Here is a 23,255-nt window from a genome sequence, read left to right as displayed (position 1 = left end):
GCATCCTGAGATTATCAATAATTAATGTGGTTATCCTACTCTGTGTCACCTGTGTTGAATGCCCTCTGGATCTTTTCCCCGCCCAGATGAAATTACATTGTTTCATAATTTGCCATGGTGAGATTTGAACTTTTGATCTTGTGGTTTACAAGCCTAGTACCATAACCACTCGGCTATCATACTTACATTGTAGATGTAATTAGATTTATTTCAAACTTACAGCTGCTTGCAATTGAGTTGCATAATATAAATTGATATAGATTGGACCAAACATAACTGCCTGTCGATGCCAGCTTGAAAATCAACTCCAATCTGGCCTGATAATTCAGACAGTAAGGACCAGATCTGAATTTCAAATCTCAAGCCTGCTGACCCACCAGAGCTTGCTGGGCAGTAATGTTTTGAACATTCAAGACTTGTGTACAAAACTTACTTGAATTTGACAATGACTTGGAACTTTTGAATATCTGCTCACACAAGAGAGGTAAGCATAAGAAGTGAAAATGTAACTGTAAGGTTGAACTCGAGGTATGCAGTGATGAAAATACAGAGTAAAAACAGACGTTCCACCTGCCTTACACTACAAGTGACAAGATTTGACTGTAAGTTTTAAAATTATATATCAGGATAAGGGTCAGCCATTTAGAGCTGGAATGAGGATAAATTTCTTTATTCAGAAAGTTGTGCATCTTCGAACTTCTCTGCGGATGTTTAGTCATTGACTAATGCTGAAACTGATAGATTTTTGGACTCAAGGGAATCAAGGGATATGGGAATTGGATGAGAAAGTGAAATTGAGTTGATCAGCCATGATCCTATTAAATGGTAAAGCAGGCTGAATGGATCATATGGCCTTACTCCTATATTTCTCACTTTCTTATGATGTTTGCAATCATACAGTGATACCAATTACAGTAAATTGATATACACTGAAGAAGTATTTCTCATTATCATGATTGGTTCCCAATTGAACTTCATACCGTAAGAAACAGTGTTTCTGTGATTTATGAGCATTTATACAACAGATAATCAGTGATCATCTCAATAATCTGGGTTTACAGCATTTATAGATGAGTTTTTTTTTCCCCTCTCAGAGAATTGTGAGTCTTTGGAACTCTCTTCCTCAAAACGTGTTGGAAGCAGAGTCTTTGAATATTTTTAAGGCAGAGGTAGATAGATTCTTGATAAACAAGGGTGTGAAAGGTTAACGGGGATGGCAGGAAAGTGAAGTCGAGGTTACCATCAGATCAGCCATGATCTTATCGAATGGCGGAGCAGGCTCGACGGGCCGTGTGGTCTACTCCTGCTCCTAATTCGTATGTTTGTAGGACAATTTTAGTTGCCTATAACATTCACATTGATCTTATATGACGTAAATAATTTATCCTATATATTTTATGACCATTTCAAAGAATGGAGCATAAATTGAAACAATAATACTTATATAAAATATCTATTTAACGAGAAGTCTTTATTCTCATAACTAATCAACAAGCCTCAAGCTAAGGAATATCTTTATTCATACGAACACGGGGGGAAAATGAACAAAAATGGTCTCTTACCTTCCAGCTTCAAATGTGAACCATGTAGGGTCCCGTCCATATCGTCTGAGTGCACTGAGAGGCCACGAGACCAGCTTTAGTCTGGGATTGTGGATGTCCCAAAGGCAGATGTTCTCATATGTTATCTGCAAAGTGCATTCCCCATGTACATCCAGATTAGGAGAAGGCATTAAATATACATTGAACCTCTCTGAAAAAGCAAACCAAACAATTTAAAGACAGGAGTGGCATTTGCCTTTTTTGTGACAATTCTATTATATTTGAAAGGATGCCATACTAAATACCTTAATTTATTCCGACTAAAGAAATTCATACAGGATAACAGAAATAGCAACAATGTGCCAACATGTTGAAAATTTATGTGCTATCTTAACCTACGGACTGAAGCTTGTAATAAATATGGTCTCAGTCCTGACGGCTTCTATTCTTAAAGAACATTCCAGCTTATTGCTGAAAAAAGACATACCAAAGCTTTTCATATTGCATTCATCAGGACATTTGCAAGAATACCAAATGTAAAGGGAATAACAATTGATACTTCATAAGATGATAGTACTGACTAGTTGGCAAGTGGGCTCTGATTGGTAGAGACGTTGTCATGGAGAATGCACCAGTTAACTGATGACTTGATAGTTAACTGCCAAGATTTGTTCAAATTCAAACCAGGCAGGTCCATCCTAATTAGTCAAGGCATTGCCCTAGGGAAAGAACCAGAGAATGACTGTCGTCCAATTTGTTCGGTTGAAACAAGCACAATGTGTGTACATGTTTTTTCTGTCTGCAAAGAACAGGGCCCTATGTATTAATATATGTAGCTTCTATCATGCATAATTGAGACACACTGTGAGCCCGACTGATGACCTTAAATTGGTTGTCAGTGTAATTCTTAGCACATTCAGGATAGTTTGTATACAGAAAGAGCATGTACACATTGTGCCTGTTTCAACTGAATAAAACAGGCAACAGCCATTCCCCAGTTCATTCCCATGGGAAACCCCTTGAACAATCAGAGTCAACCTGCCTGGTTTGAATTTAAACAAAGCTTGGCAGTTAACTGCCTGTCATCGGTTAACTGGTACGTTCTCAATAGTAAAGCCTCTAACAATCAGAGTCCACTTGCCAAACAATCAGCACACTCTTCTCATGAAGTCTAAATTGTTGTTCCCTTTACATAGAAAATAAAAGCAGGAGTAGGTCACTCGGCCTTTTGAGCCTGCTCCGCAATTCAACATAATCGCGGCTCATCCTCTATTTCAACGCCATAATCCCACTCGTTCCCCATACCCCTTGACACCTTTAAAGTCTATAAATCTATCTATTTACTTCATAAATATATTCAGTGATTCGGCATCCACAGCCTTCTGTGGTAGAGAATTCCACAGGTTCACCACCTTCTGAAAGAAGAAGTTTCTCCTCAACTCAGTCCTAAATGGCCTACCCCATATCCTGAGACCGTGACCCCTTGTTCTAGAACCCCCAGCCAGAGGAAACATCATCTCTGCATCCAGTCTTTCCCACCATGTCAGAATTTTATACATTTCAATGAGATCCCTTCTCATTCTTCTAAATTCCAGTGAATACAGGCCTAGTCGACCCAATCTCTCCTCATATGACAATCCTGCTGTCCCAGGAATCAATCTGGTGAACCTTCGCTTCACTCCCTCTATGGCAAGTATATCCTTTCTTAGGAAAGGAGATCAAAACTGCACACAATTCTTGTTGTGTCACCAAGCCCTGTAAAGCTGCAGTAAGACATCTTTGCTCCTATACTCAAATCCTGTTGCTATGAAAGCCAACATTCCATTTGCCTTCTTAACTGCTTGCTCCAGCTGCATGCTTGCTTTCAGTGGTTGGTGTACAAGGATGCTGAGGTCCCTTTGTACATCAACATTTCCCAATCTGGCACCATTTAAATAATACTCTGCCATTCTGCTTTCTCTGCTGAAGTGGATAACTTCACATGTATACATGTTATGCTGCATCTACCATGTATTTGCCCAATCATTCAACTTGTCTAAATAGCCTTGAAGCCTCTTTACATCCTCCTCACCACTCACATTCCCATATAGTTTAGTGTCATCAGCAAACTTGGAAATATTACATTTGGTTCCTTCCCCAAATCACTGATACACTGCCTGGCACTTCAAAAAAATATTTATTCCTACTCTGTTTCCTATCTATTAACCAATTCTCAAATCATGCTAATATATTACCCAAATATATCATATTCAATGGTTCTCCCTTATCTATTCTACTAATTGCATCCTCAAAATACTCCAGTACATTTGTCAAACATGATTTCTCTTTTATAATTCCATGTTGATTTTTGTCTAATCCTGTTGACATTTTCTAAGTGTCCTGTTACCACATCCTTTGTAATAGCCTCTAACATTTTCCCTACCATTGATGTTAGGCTAACCGGTCTATAATTCCCTGTTTTCACCCTCCCTCCTTTTTTAAATAGTGGCGTTACATTTGCCACCCTCCAATCTGCCAGGACTGTTCCACAATCTACAAAATTTTGGAAGATGACAATCAACACATCCACTATGTCCACGGCCACTTCTTTTAGTACCCTGGGATGTAGATTATCAGGCTTTGGGGATTTATTGGCTTTCAGTCCCATTAATTTCTCCAGCACTATTTTTTTATGAATACCAATTTCCTTCAATTCTTCCTTCTCACTAGGCCCTTGGTTCTCTAACATTTCTGGGAAGTTATTTGTGTCTTCTTCTGTGAACTAAAGTAGTTGTTTAATTGCTCTGCCATTTCCTTGTTCTCTATTTTAAATTCTCCCATTTCAAACTGTAAAGAACTTACATTTGTCTTCACTAATCTTTTTTTTTTCTTTTTACATACTTACAGAAGTTTTTATAGGCACTTTTATGTTCCTTGCAAGTTTACTCATATACTCTATTTTCCCCTCTTACTTACTCTCTTGGTCCTTTTTGCTGAACTCTAAACTGGTCCCAATCCTCAGGCTTGCTACTATTTCTAGCAACTTTATATCCTCATTGGATATAATACCATCCTTAATTTCTTTTGTTAGCCATGATTGGGCCACTTTTCCTGTTGTGTTTTGTGGGAGAAAGGAATGTATAACTGTTACAATGCATGCAATTGTTCCTTAAATATTAGCCATTGCCTATCCACCTTTTAATGGAGTTCCCAATCTATTGTAACCAACTCACTCCCATACCTTCGTAGTTTCCTAGGACCCCAGTTTCAGACTGGACTACTTCACTTTCCACCCTAATGAAAAGTTCCCTCATGTTATGATCACTCTTCCCTAAAGGGCACTGCACAAGATTATTAATTAACCCCTTCTCATTTCACAATACCAAATCTAAGATAGTTTGTTCCTTAATTGGCTGCTCAATGTACTGGTCTAAAAAACCATCTCATACACACTCCAGGAATTCATCTGCCAGAGTATTATTGCTAATTTAGTTTGCCGAATCTACATGTAGATTAAAATCATTCATGACTACTGTAGCACCATTGTTACATCCATCTTTAATTTCCTGCTTCATGACATCCCCTACCTTACCACTAATGTTTTCCATTCCTTATTGCGCTTAGCTCTACCCAGACTGACTCTACGTCTAGATTTTCTGAGCCAATATCCTTTCTCACTATTGCCCTGATTTCATCCTTAACTAACACCAACGCCCCCATCCCTCCTTTTCCTTTTTGCCAGTCCTTCCGAAATATCGAATACCCTTGGATATTCAGTTCCCAGCCTTGGTCACCCTGCAGCCATGTCTCTGTTATCACAATCATATACATCTATTTGTGCTGTTAATTTGTCTACCTTATTACAAATGCTGTGTGCATTCAGATGCAATGTCTTTAAACTTGTCTTTTTAACATGTTTACACATTTTTTCGTACTATGGCCCTATTTGCTGCTAGCCCTTGTTTTGTCTGCCTCCCACTTTTGCTTTCTACTTTTCTGTCTCTCATTCTATCTTTGTCTTCTTCTTGTGTCCCCCTGCTCAGGTTCCCACCCCCCTGCCACTCCAGTTTAAACCCTCCCTCACAATACTAATGAATACCTCTGCGGGGATATTGGTCTGGGACCTGCTGGGGTGCAACCTGTCCAGCTTGCACAGGTCCCTTCTTCCCCAGAATCAGTCCCAATGCCTCAGTTATTTAAATCCCTCCCTCCTACACCATCTCTCTGGCCATGCATTCATCTGATCCTTTCTCCTATTCCTGATCTCGCTAGCATGTGGCACTGGGAGTAATCCTGAGTAATCCTAAACTCTACATTTGGTATTCTTGTGAATGTCCTGATGAGTGAAAGATGAAAAGCTTTGACATATGTCCCTTTTCAGCAATACTCAAGTTTTGTACTACCAAACAATGATTCCATGTTATGCTAAATTATGTACAACTTATAGGGTAGGTTCTTAAGTAGTTATATTAATTGATATCTTCTGGGCTATCAGGAAGATCAGGAATCTGACATCTTTCATATGTTTGGCCAGAGCAGTGGCTTTGCGAGCAATCTGGAATGCTGTAGCTCTTGGCTTCCTTTCTCTAATGCAAACCATCTTTTCAAACCTCTCTTCCCTGTTTCTTTCACTGTCACCTCCAATGATGGGTGTGATAGGCTCATGGAATTCCTTGTCAAAGGGCTGGAGATGGAGATCAGCATTCTTCAAGATACTGCCTATTTGCAGATTCTGCTAGTTGCAGCCATTGGCAATCTTCCAACCAAGAGCAGAATGAACACTAATGTGCTGGTTAAGAGACTCACTGGAGACTGTGAAGGGGTGCCATTATTGAAAATTTCCTTGCAAAGCGAACTGGTTATGGCGCTAGTTATGGGTACCATCCCAAGCTTCTCCATGCAAGGGATAGACATTTTGTTAGGAAACGATGTGACTGGTTGGAAGGTAGTGGCCCCAAAGAATCCAGAGCAGCCCATGGAGACTGAGAAGGCTGGGGAAAACCAAACAAAAGCTGCACAGGTGCAGAGGGCCAAGCAAGGTTCAAAGATCCAGCAGGAGGTGATAATGCCCCTCAGAATTGAAGAGGCTAAAAAAAAACAACCAAATTATAAGGGGCCAGGTTAGAGCCTGAAGAGTTTTTAAAAAAAAAGGTCAGAGTAGAGCCTGTTGAATTTAAGATGACCAGGGGAAAGCAAAGATGCTAAACCGAAAAGGCAGAGGTTGAAGGGAATGAGCCTGAACCATGTCTAGCAGAAACCTTCCTTCCAGATTTAAATGGGGACCAGGGAAGTTTCAAGCAAAAAAACGATGTGAGAGAGATGCCTCAATTAGCTGAAGAACCACAGGGAACTACAGCAAGAGTTGACAGCCACCCGAGTAGTGTCCCAGAGGACATGGGGAAGGTCTGGGGAAAACCCATTCCAAAGGCAAAAGAGAAAGGGAAGGTAGCACACCCTAAAATAAGCATGACTTGTGGGAGCCACAAGGGACATACTAGTGAAACCGTGTGGAATTACCCAATGGCAAATCAAATAGGCAAGTCTAAATTTCAAAACTCATAAAAACCAACAACCTTTTTTTCACCCAACTGAAGATGAGGTGAAGGAGGTGAATCTGGACACATTACAGGAGTTTCAAAAAAGGTTACAACTCACTACCACCCTAGAAATCAGATTTATCCCATATACCCAAATATACCCAAAATAAAACCATTAGACCCATGGGATGTGGAAGTGCCAATGGAAGGGTTAAAAACTATACATGCAGTGCAGCTCAGGAGAGGGGACAGCAAATCTGCAAGACTCATCAAAAACAATGAACCTCCCTGCGGACTGTGAAAGACCTCCCTCCCTTCCTATCCTATTGACAAGATAGCTTTGGGAATCACCTACAGTATTCAACTGCTGAAGACAAACCATTCAAAGGTTAATTGCTTAGGCAAAAGCCATTGATTTTTAAGCTTGCTCTCCAGACAGGTTAATCGAGTTATAATTGGAATACAAAATTATTTTGAATTACTGGCAGTTGGAGAGAGATCACATGACTAGCCCAAGTCTTTTGTATAGTTTTAAGCACATGGGTTTCTCAGCAGAATGGGACTAGCAGTTGAGCTAAGTGGAGCTCTTGGATCTCTCTCTCTCTCCACCCAACTAACAAGCTAGGAACATGTCTATTAATTTGACTTTGTCTCCATTCTCCAGTAGAAAGAGATTTTAAAGAAATAACCATAGTTGTGTCACCAGGAGAACAACAAATCTTGGCGTCTATATCTTAAATTGGAGGCATCAACTTAATTTAATTCAGTCTGAAGCCACTTGGGACCCCAAGCTATGAACTGTGAACGTTTTTTTCGTATGGATGATAATTTGGACAAATTTCTCCTCCCCTATTTTGTAATCTGTATTTGTGTGTGTGAACTTCGAGTGTGTATGTGCGTGCATGTGCGGAAGAAGTGTATTAACAGGATTATCACATGATTTGTTGATACTTACTGACATCCATGAAATAGGGAAGGAAGAAAAAGAGAAAGAGACAGATAGGCAAAGTTATGTTCCCAAGACAGTATTTAATGGAAGATGTCTCACCCCCACTCCCGGCTTTTCAGGAAGGCCTGCCATATTAAATGCCAAACAGGGATCAAGGACTCTGAGGGGCAGAAGTCCCACTCACCAAGAGCTGCCAGCCAATCAGAGGCTAGCTGCTCTTCGTTGTTCGGCTGTACTACTGGGCAGGTAGTAGTTGCTGCTGTTACGACACCTACCCGAGGCATTAACTTTAATGTTTATAGAGCTCTCTTATGAAGTTATAAGTTATTCTTTGAGATGTGGGATACCCTCAGTGCTACCACTTGACAGCAAGAATCCATCACTAAATGCCATCTTTGATCACCTTAGCTCTGCCAACTTCAGATGTCTCCACTATGGTTGTACTATACTATCAGCTTTCCATCCACAGTAATGTCAGACCAAAGGATCCTCCCTGTATGTCAAACACCAGCAGCCGCACTCCAATGCTGCCATACTCCAGAGCCCTCAAATCCATTATCATACACCTCATATCTTTTGTTTTCTTTTTGGCAAATTTCATTGGAGGATTTGGCTTTGGGCAGCAAAGAAATATCATAGCTGATGTCACTAGCAAATGATACATACCTGTTTGCTCTCTCTGAACACCAGCTGTCAGCAAATCAGGTTCCCCTAGGGTGATGTCGTTGATTCTGCTTCCCAGACACTCCATACGTAGGAGTTTGCACCATTCTTCAGCCTCAAGCTCTGAGAAAGCACACAGAATTAAAGCAACGTGATCTCGGGAATATACTTTGTACCGCTTTGTCAGCAGAAAGTCAACTTTATTTCACAAGCCAGGAAAGCCTCAAAACATTAAACTATTAACTTCAAATTAGAGCTAATATTTAGAAACCATGTTTGCATCTGAGGTCCAGCAATGAACAAAGTAACTAAAAGCTTTATGATCATAATTTTATTCTCTATATCAGGAGGTAACATCAGTCTCCAATGGTCTCTGAATCACAATAACTTGAAACATGAATGTGAACATTTACCAATGGCCTTTTCTAAAGTTGAACGTGAATGTGACTATTTTCCTTCAGACTACTCATTTATTCATGTGAGGGCTGTGGTCAGCTTCATAGGCTCATACCATCTGCTTAGCGATTATCAGGCAGTTTAAATGCATGTAAAATATACGGAACAAATGCTATTTTACAATTCTAAGTGACATAAGGAAACTGGATTCTGCTTTTTCAAGCTAAGCTTAGAAGCAGAGAAATTTGTGGCTCATAAAACTTTAAAATTCCTAGCTTTATCTTAATGCTGCTCTTATTCTGAGCTATTGGGTTTTTACCAGTTTCAGCATAAATCCAGGAAAGACTGGAGCTATTTTCAGTTTACAACATTCTGAAATGAAGAGGAGCACACAGTAAGGCTGATTCTCAGAAACAGGAATCTAACTGTGTCTGCTGTAACACCTAAGGTCAGAATAATTGGGATGGATTGGCATCAATGGCATTGTCACCATGAATTCCTCCATCCCGAACTCCCGTCACCAAAAGTCCATCAGGCTTATTCAGGAAACCACACAGACTGAACAATCACATTCTAACTATGTCACCACACAGCTAATTGTGGAGTGGAGTCAGACTATTCCAATGCTTTCCTGACTGGTCTCCCATCTTCAATCCCAAATAAGCTTGTGCTCATCCAAAACTCTGCTATCCAAACCTTAATTCACCTACCTCCGCTGGCTCCCAATGCATCAATACCTTGATTATAAAATTATATCCTTGTTTTCAAATCCCTCCATGGTCTCACTCATTCTTATCTCTGTAACTTCCTACAGTCATGTACCCCTTCAAGATTAATGCACTCCAATTCTGGCCCCTTGCTCCAACTTTGAAGGTTATGTCTTCAGCTTCCTAGGACTTAAGACCTGGAATTCTCCCCTAAACCTCGCTATTCCTCTCTTCTTCTTTAACACACACCTTAAAAATTATCTCTTTGACCAAGTTTTGGTTATTTGTCCTAATATCACCTTATGTGGCTTGGTGTCACATTTTGTTTGGTAACTCTCCTATGAAGCATCTTAGGAAGATTTCATGTGTTATAAATGCAAATTATCATTGCTGTTGCCTAGCCACCAGTCACAGTGTCAGCACTGAGCTGCAGAGAGACAAAATAATGAGTAATATTTGACTATTTGAATAATGAATGTTAATCACAGAGTTTAACCTCTCGCTTTTTTACTCTTCTTTTCTGGGAAGGATCTGTGTGTAGAGTAAAGGGTTAACATCAGAAACATACATGATGCTGATGTAATAATGTCAGGTCACACAACTGAAAAGTAAGAGAGATCTGGAAGAAGAAGAAGAAGATCCAAACTTGTATAGAGATCCAATGTGTAAACACTCGCTGTAAATAAAGAGTAATAGTTTTGAGAAACTACAAATTCGAGCAGCATAATTTGGGAGAAAAGACAATCCCCTAACCCCCATCTAGACACTGACCATACAACAAAACATGGTGGCAGTGAGTAAAAGACCCAGTAAACCTTAAAAAGTAGATACAGGGCTGGCAAGAAAAGAGATCCTCAAAGGAAGGACAGAAAAAAAAGACTCACCAAGACATTGGAACATCGTGGGAGCAACAGATACAAGCTGAGACACAGGCCCGGAGACTGGACAGCAGTGAGCACAGTCCTGAAACAGCAAGCAGTAGCACAGAAGCAGGAACAATTCCAGGGCGGCAGAAACACGGAATCCTCACTACCACTCTCAGAGGGCTTGCAACAGGCCCAGAACTAGGATAACTGGAGAAAAAGGTTCACAAGGTACAGAAGGACTTTAGGATTACACAAGAAGATCAAAGGGCCAGTCCAGAACACTACTTTATGCAGTAGGATCTACCACTGACAATGTGATAGCAAGGCAGGAAGGCTCCTACAAAGAAGTCCTGTAAACTTTTTTGACTTTTATTTCAGCATCTATTGAAATGTAATAATAGAGGGCTGAAGTTAATAAAAGACCGGACAAAAGCACGGATTCATTCATCAATGATCTCTACAGGCTGGCAGGGAACTGATTATTAAAGTGAGCTGATTCACAACAGAACCCTGGTCGGGGTCCTAAATAAAGCACACCATGAAAGCAGTGCAGACTGTGAGGCAAACAGAACTTAGGAAACAGAATTGGGCATTGTTCGCGGGGAAGGCGAGGTCCCATGATAGACTGAGACCAGTTTGTAGGCCATAAAAGAGAAAGTGAGTCAAAGCCTAACCCCTCAAAAGCAGGGAAAAATGCACCATCCACCATTTTGAAATGTCTTCAGTGTGGCGGGAACAACCTCACAAGTGAGAAAAATGTCCAATGGAGTGGGGGAGGGGTGGGAGAGCAGAGTGCCATGACTGGAAAAATGGGCTATTTCAAAACTGCTTGTCACTCAAAAATGCCGACAACCTGTAAAAAGAGGAAGAAAATTTTAAAACAGAGCCACATTCAAGGAGTGGAAGAAGCATAAGCAAAGGAACTAACCTTCCTGGGGGAAGGTAAATGATCCTGAAAACATGTATTGGAGTACTAAACTCTAAGTGGACGGACACCTCACAGACTTTAAAGCTAGACACAGGAGCAGGGGTTTCAATTTTATCTGATGAAGTCAGCTGGCTCAAACAGATTACATTGCAGTCCTCATCTATCAAAAAGGTCCTGGCGGGACAACTTTAAAAGTCAAAGGCCAACTCATGGCAAAGATGAAATATAAGGACCATGAAATCCTCTGACCTCTCTGTCATTGTGCTCTCCAAAAAACAGAAAGGCATGCCTAAATTACAATTAATCCATAAAGTAGACAAAGTTGCTGATGAGAACTACAGCATTACATTTCAAAATGAGTTTCCAAAATTGATTACATGCCTAGGGAAGTTAAAGACAGAGTACCATATCGCCCTATGAGCTGAAGCTAAACCAATTTGCTTTTATACATCAAGAAAAGTCCCTCACCCACTCCTGGACAAAGTCAAGGGTGAAATTGAAATATGCAGCAGCAAAGGGTTATCTCACTGGTCATCATGCTAACAAAATGGTGCTCAGGAATGGCCATGGTCCCAAAGTCAAATAGCTCTATACGAATCTGCATGGATTTAACTCAGCTAAACCAATCAGTGGAACATGAGATCCACCTGATAGCCTCAGTGGATGAAAGCCTTGCCAAACTTGCTAAGAGTGCTTTATATAACAAATTGGATGTGAACATTGGATTTTGGCAGTTGCCTCTGGGCAAAGAATCCAGACTGACCACATTTATAATGCTATTTCAATCATTATTGTTTCAATATATCGCCCTTTGGAATAATGTCTCCTCTAGAAAATTTCCAGGGAACAATGCTCATAACGTAGAAGGTATGGAAGGAGTAATATGCAATATGAACAACATATTTATACATGGCTCCATGAGAGATGAGCACAGTTACAGAGTCAGAGCAGTCCCAAGAGTCTTACAGGTTGCAGGCCTAACATTGAATGAAAAATGTGAGTCTGCCAAACCTATGATCAAGTTTCTAGGTCACAGAGTACAAACCACTGGATTCATAGTTGATCCACATAAAACAAAAGTAATCAGAGATTTTCCACAAGCTAAATGGTAAGTTCCTGTCAATTTTAGAGGAGGTCAACAAGTCCTTGAAACATCTGTTGAGACAGGGTCAACAATGGTGCTGGAATGTAGACTAGCAAAATGCTTTTGAAAGTATTAAACAACATTTAATCCCTTCTGAAATCTTGGCACATTACTACTCAGAATTACCAACCATAGTAGCAGCAGATACATCTCCTACAGGTCTGGGGCCAGTTTTATTTCAAGCGCAGACCAGTCCACTATGCTTCTAGGTCACTAATTAAAACAGAACAATGATACACCACAATAGAAAAAGAAGCCTTGGTAGCAATGTGGGTGTGCAAAAAAATTTTAGACTGTTATGTGATTGTAATTCAAAATTGAAACAGACCATAAGTCACTAGCCACTAATTTGAACATGAAAGAAATTGAAAATATGTCACCCAGATTAAGATTGATATGACTCCATCATCGAGGTATCAAACAACGGCAGATACACTGTCATGAATGCAATCAGAAGGAACCAAACAAGAGGATTTACACTTCATCAATGAAGTTGAAGTATATACATCCTTAATCAGTCAGCAATTTCCAGCTACTGCAAGGAAATAAAACAAGTCCAGTAACGAGATGAAGAATGTCTCCAAGTCTGAGAATATCGCCTGCAAGGATGGCCAGACTATATCCTCACTAATCTGATACTACAGCAGTACTTTGTACAGTGCAAGCACCTCCCAGTCATGACAACATGCTAGTCATCAATAAGAGAATATTGGACCATGGACAGTATCAAAGCTAAACCTGTTGTATCCTTGTCAGACTTCCATTAACATGTACTTTGTAGCAAGGATAACTGCATCGTGAACAATAACCAGGACCCTGCTGGGTACTTTCTCTCTCAAACAGGAGTGTCTACCTGCACTCTAGCTGAGAGAAGCACAACAGTCCAATAATCAAACCTCACTGATGTGTATGGCTCAATACAATACCAAGAAAAGATTTTGCCACAACAATGTACCTGGAAATCCATTCAAATATTTGCCCCCTTTCACATGGAAAATTCCTTCTCAACATCTTTAACCAGGTTTTATCTATGCCCAATTGTCCTACTACCATGCTGTAACTTTAAATATTGGTTAGACTTGATCTTTTCTATTCCAGATTGCATTTTAGATACTTTTTAGATGATCTTCCCTTATTCACTTCCTTTTAAGAACAATGTGTAAAGCTTTTTTAGTTTTCATCATAATTCAGCCATTGGTTGTTATTAAACACTTCTTGGTGTTGTTTCAAATTGTAGGTATTTCCCTTGGGCCTCTGTGACCAGAACTGAGTGTTCAAGGCGTAGTCTAACCAGAACACCACACAGGTTCAGCATGGTGGTCTCTGGTTTACACTGGAGCACCCAATGCCTTCTGCTGCTCTATGCTTCCGGCGGAACAGTGAGGGAGGCTAGAAGACCAAGTTAAGGAGCATGGCATGGAGATGATGAAATTTATCATGGACAGTAGCCCAAAACATGCAACAGCAACTTGGAAGTTCACTTTATGCCCTGCTTGATTTCTCATCTCTTTAAATAATTGGACAGGGTATAAAACAGTATCCAATACACTATTGCCCATTTTAGGTCACCACCCCAGTCTAATTTCACAAGAGCACAAGCACTATAACCAATGAATGACCAGCAGAACTGAGCAGTTGCCTATTTGTCCTTCTTACCTGCTTCTCAAATGCTAACATTGCTCTATGCCTTCAAGCAAGAATATTGGTGAAACTGGTTGATTGACAATAACATTCCTTTCTGTAACCATCCTGTGCTGTTTTGTTAGATTTTATTAGTCTTACATAACACTCTGTTTTGAGGGAATTCATCCCCAGTGGTTGATGGAGAAGGCATTGTACCACCTCAATGGATGCTGGTGCAGTGTAACCTATTTTATTTGTTGCTATTTTTAAAGTTGATATGTTTGAATGGAAAGATAATGCTGTGAACAAATAGTAAAGATTTAAGTATTTATTTCACAATTTAGACAGCTCAAGATTAGTTGAGAGAAGTATGTGGCACCTACCAGACTCACATGCAAAGGTTTTTGAAGTATCATCACTGAAAATGATGAGTACAGCGTGCCTCTTAGTGCCCTTTGGTAGCCTTGTCACATTCTTTATATTACTGAGGTCTGTTACCTGAAAGATCAACATTTTACAGTTCAGATTACTAACTGTTACTAAGAAGCCATTTTCTTTATTCCTGGGAACAAAAAGGGGGAATGTAATCCCAGAGGCAATAAATAGCACTTGAAAAGGTTTTGGTACAATTTCTATTAGGGAACAAATCTGTTACATTTGCAAGCTAAACAGCTGAGATTAAATGCTTGCCTTAGGAAACTCTGCTACTGGGAAAAGGAAAATATTGTAATAGAAAATAGAGCAGTCACAAACATTGTACATTAATAAACCACATTACATCTATTCTGTGTTGCTTCTGGGAATAATTTGGACATATATACATTGTAACAGTTTCTGTCACGTTTCTGTGGACTGAGACAGATGTCCCCAAGCCGATGGGTAATGATGAGGTTATGGAGGAGGATAGCAATGTTGAGAGGACAGCAGATATAGTGACCAGAAAATTACTCAGATCTGTTCCTCATTTACCAACATTACCCTGCCGGCAGTGTAGTCAAATGCACGTCTGGATGTGTATTTAGGAGTTTGTGCCACACTTCTGGCAAATTAACAGTACAAATCGGGAGATGTACCGAGAAATTCCCTGAAATGAAATCAAATCACATGATTGCACTTCATATTAAAATCCAAAAAAAAGTTCAGAGGAGCAGAATTCAAACAGCTAATGTGACAAAACAGCTGATAAAATCTGGCTGCTAATGATATCTACACCAACACTATTTATGGGAAAATATAACCTTTTTTCAAAGGGCAGGGGAGGGTTCAGCTAAAATTGTTTGGGAACCTCTGGCTTAAGAGGACAAGTACAGTAGAAACAATAGCTTTTATGACCAGGTGAGAAGGAGTGAACGGGCTCCTCTATTCAGCCTCCTTGGTTGGTCACAACAAAGGTTCTAGTTTCTTTTTCACAAGGATATTTCCTTTCCAAATCAGAATGTATTTAATTATTTATGCAGTGAGCAATAAGCAGGCAATCAAACAAGGTCTTCTTGAATTAAGAGAGCAAATTTATTAACCACTAAATCAAGAAAAAAGTAATTAAAACATGATGCCTCTCTCTCTCTCACACACTGCCCCTCCACCCTCCACACACACACACACACACACATGTATCAGAAATAAGGGAAGTTAGAGTCCAATAAAAAAGGTTAAAATAATATATGGTTAAGTGTCCTTTGGTTGTCCCTGAGACATAGGTTTTTAAATGTTGTAGCCGATTTGGATTAGCTGGTTTTGTGAATGAAGTCAGATGTAGAAGATGTTGCAATTATTAGAGATCTTGGTTTGCTGGTAGATTTCTAGTAACTTTGGCTTCCGAACCGGGTAATACACTTGTTCCAAAAGAGAGGGGAAGAGAGAGCCCAGCTTTCAGCCTGTTTCCTCTGCTGAAAACTTTCTTGCAATCTCTGCAGTAGCTGCAGCCTGGCCTGAAATATTTCACACATTGTGTATTTCCAAAGGGTTTTGGGTGGGTCTGTCTGTGGCAGCCATTGTTTCAATATCCAGCACTTTGCATTTTAACATATTTTCCTTAGACAGTGACAACTTTCGATGGGTATCTGAATGACTGGAAATGTCTTTCTCTTTGCAGTCCCCTGAAAGTGACTTATTTGTTTTTTTCATCTTCAACTTGGGCAGTGGCCTTGCATTTTTAAGTAGTTTGTTCTGTTGCATTTCAAATTGCAAGATTTCCTGTCAGTTGAAAGCTTAAATGGTATTTTCAAAAAAATAAAGCAACATAGCCTCATGACATGGTTAATACAAATTATGCTGTTGAGTGGTATCCGATTCCAATGCTCATCAGGGTTATGAGATCCTCATCACAAGCCAGATAGCTGTTATAAATCACACTGTCATATGTTCTATTTATATCATACTTCGTTGCGAGATGATGCATTTGAAATCTATTGGAGTAATTTTTCTTTTAAATAATATATCTTTAGTGAGACAGGAGAGTGGTACAATGGTGCCATTGAAGGTGGAATGAAAAGGTCATATGTAATTATCATAGCTGTTGAAGCTAATTTTACTGCCCTTGCACCTAAAACTTCACAATGGAAAGGACAGAATGTGTGAATCATGTGTTAATATTGTTCTGTGCTGCAAGAATCATTTTTCAGGAATAAATATATTTTTCCTAGACATTAGAAATAGTTATTCCATTTTCATTGGACCTGTCAATACTTTTCTTGAACACACTGTTTAGTTTAAATCATGTGAAAATAAATTGTTGGCTTCAGCTTGAATTTATGTTCCTTGATCAGCTGCAGCCCTCATTAAGTGCTGCAACCTTTGACTTCAACAGACAATTAAATTCCTACTTCTTGATTTTTCAATCATGGTTTCCTGCAGTGCCAGCTACAGATTAAGCTCCACTCCTATTCTGGCCAAGCCAAGTGTTGACAAACTCCAAAAACACAGAAAAGATGCTGCCTAGATATAGAAACTACTCTTTATAGCAATCAGAGATGTTTGTGTGATCATTTATCAGTGAAACTGGCTATTCAGGAAACATTGGTGTGTAGATCTCGTTGGTCTACATGCAGCACAGTATAAATCATTCGTAAAAACAATTTCAGAAACTACTAATTAAGCTAATACACATCTCAACATACACAAGATTCTAACTGATACTCCTAATTCCTGGATTAGATTGTTAACTGCAGGAGAAAACAATACACTAACTCATTACCTAATATTTCACCATATAACTTTTAAGAATGCCAAATTGTTTCTTTAATATCCACCTTGCAGCTTCTATTGATCTCATTTGCATTCTTCTGCCTGAGATTAGAAGAATCAGCCAACTTATTAGAATTGATTTTCATATACCATTTCTATCAGGAGGGGAGGCATGGAGCAGCCAGCCTGTCCACCTCATGAAGTTGAAATAAAGTCTTTCATTTTTATAGTGCCTTTCACAATTTCAAGTTGCCTCAAAGTGCTTTACAGCCAACGAAATGTTTTGAAGTGTAGTCACTATTGTAATGTAGGAAAGGCAGTAGCCAATTTTCACACAGCTAGATCTCACAAATGACATTGTGACAATGACCAGATGATTTGCTTTATTGGCAATGGTTAAGAGATAAATATTGAACCAGAAACTGGGGAAAAGTCCTGTTGAGATAATGCCATCTGTTATTTTATGTCCACCTGCAAGGCAGACAGAAGCTGTTTAATGGTACCTCCAACAGAGCAGCGCTCCTCAGTACTGTGCTGGGAGCATGTGATAATCTGAGGTGCAATACACATTTAAGAGAATATGAGCAGATTGATCTTGTGATTGTATTACTTAATTGCTGTGTAGCACAGGCTACATAGTTTGTCCAGGTAATTCTGTTTTTGTTTTGGATTTCCAGCATCCGCAGTTTTTTGAGAAGCACGCATGTGTTTGTGCTCTGTTACTTATGTGAATAAGCAACATGTGCTTCACTTTATAATGATCCCTTCATCCACATAGTTTAGTTTACCAACTCACCCCTCAGTAGATAGGCGTGCAACCATGTTTGCTGAGCAAAGTGGACCAATAGTAAGAACATAACAACTGGTAATGAGGCAAAACGTAACCAGTCAACGATACCATGGCAAACCACCAATATTAAACTGAAGCAAATCAGCTGTACCGTACAGGTGCTTGTAAGTATAGCCTTCATCTTAGTCGTCAGAGTTATCTCCCTCCAGTATGCAACAGTTTGACCATGTAGAACTGTTTGATCAGACCACCGATGACTGGTCACAGTACATTAAATGCCTTGCGTTCTTCTTTTTGGCCAATGACATATCTGGGAAGCAGAAGAGGCAGGCGATCCTCTTATCGATATGTGGCAGTAAAACATACGGCCTAATTCATAGTCTAATGGCACCCAATGCCCCAGATTCCAAGAGCTTTGACAAGTCGATAAATCTTGTGAAAAGCCATTTTCAAACAAAATCCTCGGTAACAATGCAGCGTTTTAAATTTAATTTGCAGTATTGCACCCCTGGAGAGAGAGTCGTTTGTTATGTAGCAGCCTTAAAACAATTGACAGAGCATTGTGAATTTGGGATGTCAATTAACAACATGTTAAGAGACTGATTATTATGTGGAATTAATGAAAATGCTATTCAAAAAAGATTGTTGTCAGAAACAAATTTAGACTTCAGCAAGGCGATGGAGTTGGCGCTCGCAATGGAGAGCGCGGTCAGGGATTCAGAAGCAATCAACAGAGCACAAAATGGCACCGTCTATCATGTCAGGATGGAAGCCCCAGTTAGAAATGGTGCAAAAGTACAGGGTTCTGCGGAAAGGCAGGAAACAGCTACCATCAGCAGACGATTGAAAAGCAATGGTTTAACTGAGAAAACCTACAATAATAATGACAGAAATGGAACCACAGAAATGGAACCAGACAAATGATAATTTAAAAGAATTGAATGTTTCTTCTGCCATTGTAAAGGACACATTGTGTGACATTGTAGAGACAGATTAAGACAAACCTTCAAGCAAAAAGGTAGAAGTCGTGACATTCATATAATTGAGGAACCAGAAGCAAGAGAGTCAGATACTTACTCAATATACAATTTAAAAATGGATAAAACAGAGCCAATCTACGTGACAGTGAAAGTCAATGAGAAACACATCTGAATGGAGGTAGATACAGGAGCATCCATGACTGGCAAAGGGGAACATACGCTCAAATATCTGAATGGAGGAAACCACCCATTAAATCTGGAAAATTCAGAAGCTAATTTAAAGACATATGCTGGGGAAGACATAACAGCAAGAGGTATATGCAAGTTCCAATACAGTATGGAAATCAGTCTAATCTTCTCCTAATAGCAGTAACAGGGGAGGGTCCAAGTCTACTTGGTCAGAACTGGCTTAAGGAAATAAAATTGGAATGGACTGAGATGTTTCAACTCAGAATGAAAGGTCTGCAAGAATTATTACAGAAATATGGCTGTTTTTAGGGAGGGGCTAGGAAAGATTCAGAGGCTGCAAGCTAAAATCCACATGGATCTTGAAGCAACCCCCAGATTCATGAAAACAAGGCCAATGCTCTATGTATTGCGAGGAAAAAGTTGGTGCCGAATTAGACAGGCTGGAAAGGCTGGGAGCTTATAACCCATACAATTTTCTGAATGGGTAGCACTCATTGTTCCACTCCTAAAGCCTGACCAGAGTGTGTGAATATGCGGGGATTACAAGTTGACCATTAACAAGGTGGCCAGACTGGACAGGCATCCTATACCGAAAATTGATGAATTGTACTCTAAACTGGCAGGGGGATCCGCACAAACGAAGCTTGACATGAGCCATGTTTACCAGCAAGTTGAACCCCTCGGGATTTTGTGACTATTAACGCACATGTGGGTTTATACCAATATACCCGATTACCCTTCAGAGTCTCATCGGCATGTACCATCTTCCAATGGACCATGGAAAATTTACTTCAAGTCCTGCCCCTTGTTGTGGTTTATCTCAATGATGTCTTAGTAACAGGACTAACTGATGAAGAAAAAAGCAAAAAAACTGTGGATGCTGGAAATCCAAAACAAAAACAAAAATACCTGGAAAAACTCAGCAGGTCTGGCAGCATCTGCGGAGAACGCCTGGCTAACTTGGAAGAGGTGCTGAAGCATTTCTCACAAGCCAGAGTGCATTTGAAATGAGAAATATGTTTCTTTCAAGCAAAAGAAGTGGTTTACCTGGGACATAGGGGTGACTCGCAGGGACATCACCCAGTAGAAGAAAAGGTCAGAGCTATTTATAAGGCACCAGCACTGAAAAACTCCACAGAACTCAAGTCCTTCTTGGGAGCAGTTAACTGTTCTGGCCGTTTTCTCCCAAATTTGTCAACAGTACTGGCTCCATTATACAGGTTGCTCAAGAAAAACCACAGGTGGTTTTGGAAACATCCACAACAAGAGGCTTTTACGATGTTACTACATTCGTCGGCCTGGTTGGTACATTTTGACCCCAAAAAAGAATTAATTTTGACCTCCAGTCGTCCCCTTATGGAGTAGGGGCAGTACTCTCCCACCTGAAGGCGGATGGCTCTGAACGGCCCATTGGTTACGTCTCAAGAACACTCACTGTGGCAGTGCGAAGATACTCACAAATCCACTGTATTTGGCGTTAAGAAGTTCTACCAGTACATCCATGGTCGCCACTTCACGACTGTATATGACCACACTACTAGTCTTGTTTGGCGAAGACAAGGCAATACCCACAATTGCCTCTGCATGCATCCATAAGTGGGCAATGATTCTAGCTGCTTACTTTTGTCCACCAGCCGGGTAGCCAGGTTGCAGATGCCGACGCACTAAATTACCACTAAAAGACACTAATGTGAACATCACAATTCCTCAAGAACTTGCCTTGTTATTGAACTTTCTGGATTTGTCACCAGTACATGCCAAATAAAGAAGAGTGGATGGATCGCGATCCAGTTTTATCTCACGTAAGGGAACAAGTCCTACAGGGATAGTCTAACGAGCCAAAGTCTGAGGAAATGAAGCCCTATTTTAATAGGAGATTAGAGCTCACTTGACAGGATGGCATCTTGCTGTGGGGGGTGAGAGTCATTGTGTCATTGAGAGAAAGAAAGCCATTATTGACCGAATTGCATAGTGCTCACCCAGGCATCTCTAGAATGAAAATCTTGGCACGCAGCTACTTATGGTGGCCCAGGATGGAGACAGAAATCGAAAACTTAGTCAAAAGCTGCCTACAGAGCCAACAGGTACAGAAGTTTCCCCTTCGGCTCCATTGCATCCCTGGGAATGGCCTGGAAGGCCATGGGTCCGCCTCCACATTGACCATGTGAGGCCTTTTTTGGGCAAAACGTTCCTCTTGATCATGGACGCTCACTCAAAATGGAAGGATGTATATGAAGTAAGGTCACCCACAGCTGCCACCACCATAGACAGGTTGTGTCGAAGTTCTGTGATACACAGATTACCAGAAATGTGTAATAGTGTCTGATAATGGAACAGCATTCACCAGTGAGGAACTCCAAAGATTTGCAAGTCTTAATGGCATAGCACATGTTAAGACCTCACCATACCACCAGCATTCAAGTCCGGAATGAAAATCTGTATGGCGACAATAATACGACTAGTTTATCATGCTTCCTATTCGACTATAGGACTATGCCATACACAACCAATGGTTTTGCCCCCACAGGGTTATTGATGAAGATTCGCCTCTGGACACGTGAGTCTCATAAGGCCGAATTTAGTGGGGAGGTTAGAGAGAAGTCCGGAGGTCTAGAGAAATAAACATGATAACCACAGTTGTGAAAGAAACTTTACTGTTGGAGACACAGTTTTTGCAAAGACCTTTTGTAGATGGGCTATTAGGCGACGTGAGCACAGCGACAGGATCTCTTTCCTATCACATATCAGTCAAAGGGTAGATAATTAGGAGACATGTGGATCACCTCAGGTAAAAGGAAACAGATCTACAAGAGTGATAGTGCCAAACATTCTTGTTTGAGTCTACACCACATGTGGAAGGAGCTCCCTTTGGTTTGGAAGTATCTGTAGGATCTGTTGAGCTTGAGAGGGTCAATGAGACAAACTTACAGATTCCTATTGGAGGGCCTAGTGGACAGATGACTCCTGAGAGGGAGACCTGGGACAAATTATCTGAAGTCATAGAACAATGATGTTCGACACATTTGAAGAAGCCTCCAGAGAGACTGAATTTGTAAATATTTTATGTAAATAGTTAATATATTGTAAAGATTGTAATTTGTACCCTTGCGTCAAGGGGAAGGGATGTGGTAATCTGAGTTGTAGTACTCCTTTAAGAGAATGTGAGCAGATTGACCGCGTGATTGTAATACCCCATATCCTCCTCATATGCTTCTTAATCACTGCGCAGCCCCATTGCTACCAAACTTTCCCGTCCCTGCAACCACAACAGCACAATTTCCACACCTTCTTCTGCTTCCACTTTCAGGGCCTGCTACCATCTGCAAAGCTGCTGTTCATTCTTCTCAGTCTGCACAGCTTTGGCAGACACACACAAAGCAACTTACACTTCCCTTGAAGGGAAAGCTTGGAGATAACAGAAGGGAAAGTATAAGATCAGAGGGAGTTCCTGCCACATTGCTCACACCAATGGGAAAAGGCTGTCAGTGATAGGCATGGTACACAGTATTGGGCATGGAGAAAATGGAAACTACACACAGCAGTTGTTTTGACATCTTATCTTCCTTCTTTTCTTTATACTGAACTCTTATTCACACTCAGCCTGACAACCTGGTGGTACATAGCACTACCACTCATCTGTTATGTCTTATCCATGCCCCCGCAGGCTAACAATTGTCCTTCTTCCCTCCTATGCCTATTTAAAGTCACAGGCCATGCTGCAGCAGATACTGAGGAAGAGAATCATTTTGATGGTGCACCACCACTCACTTCGAACCTTTG

The 23,255-nt window shown here is 40.4% G+C and overlaps 1 protein-coding gene across 2 annotated transcripts in view; it reads right to left on the bottom strand.

Annotated features, from left to right (window-relative positions):
- Positions 1 to 23,255, bottom strand: part of LOC121286760 (docking protein 5-like) — a 517,742-nt gene that overhangs the window by 190,551 nt on the left and 303,936 nt on the right. For both annotated transcript variants that reach the window (XM_041203793.1, XM_041203794.1), the window contains exons 4-6: positions 14,717 to 14,831; positions 8,673 to 8,792; positions 1,563 to 1,752 (exon numbers count right to left, since the gene is read on the bottom strand). In XM_041203793.1, coding sequence (XP_041059727.1) covers positions 1,563 to 1,752; positions 8,673 to 8,792; positions 14,717 to 14,831 — 425 coding nt within the window. The remainder of the gene's footprint in view (positions 1 to 1,562; positions 1,753 to 8,672; positions 8,793 to 14,716; positions 14,832 to 23,255) is intronic.

The sequence above is a fragment of the Carcharodon carcharias genome, chromosome 14 (assembly GCF_017639515.1).
Source record: "Carcharodon carcharias isolate sCarCar2 chromosome 14, sCarCar2.pri, whole genome shotgun sequence".
In the NCBI taxonomy this organism is placed as follows: domain Eukaryota; kingdom Metazoa; phylum Chordata; class Chondrichthyes; order Lamniformes; family Lamnidae; genus Carcharodon; species Carcharodon carcharias.
The sequence above is the reverse complement of the archived record's forward strand: the minus strand, read 5'-3'. Positions and strand labels throughout refer to the sequence as shown.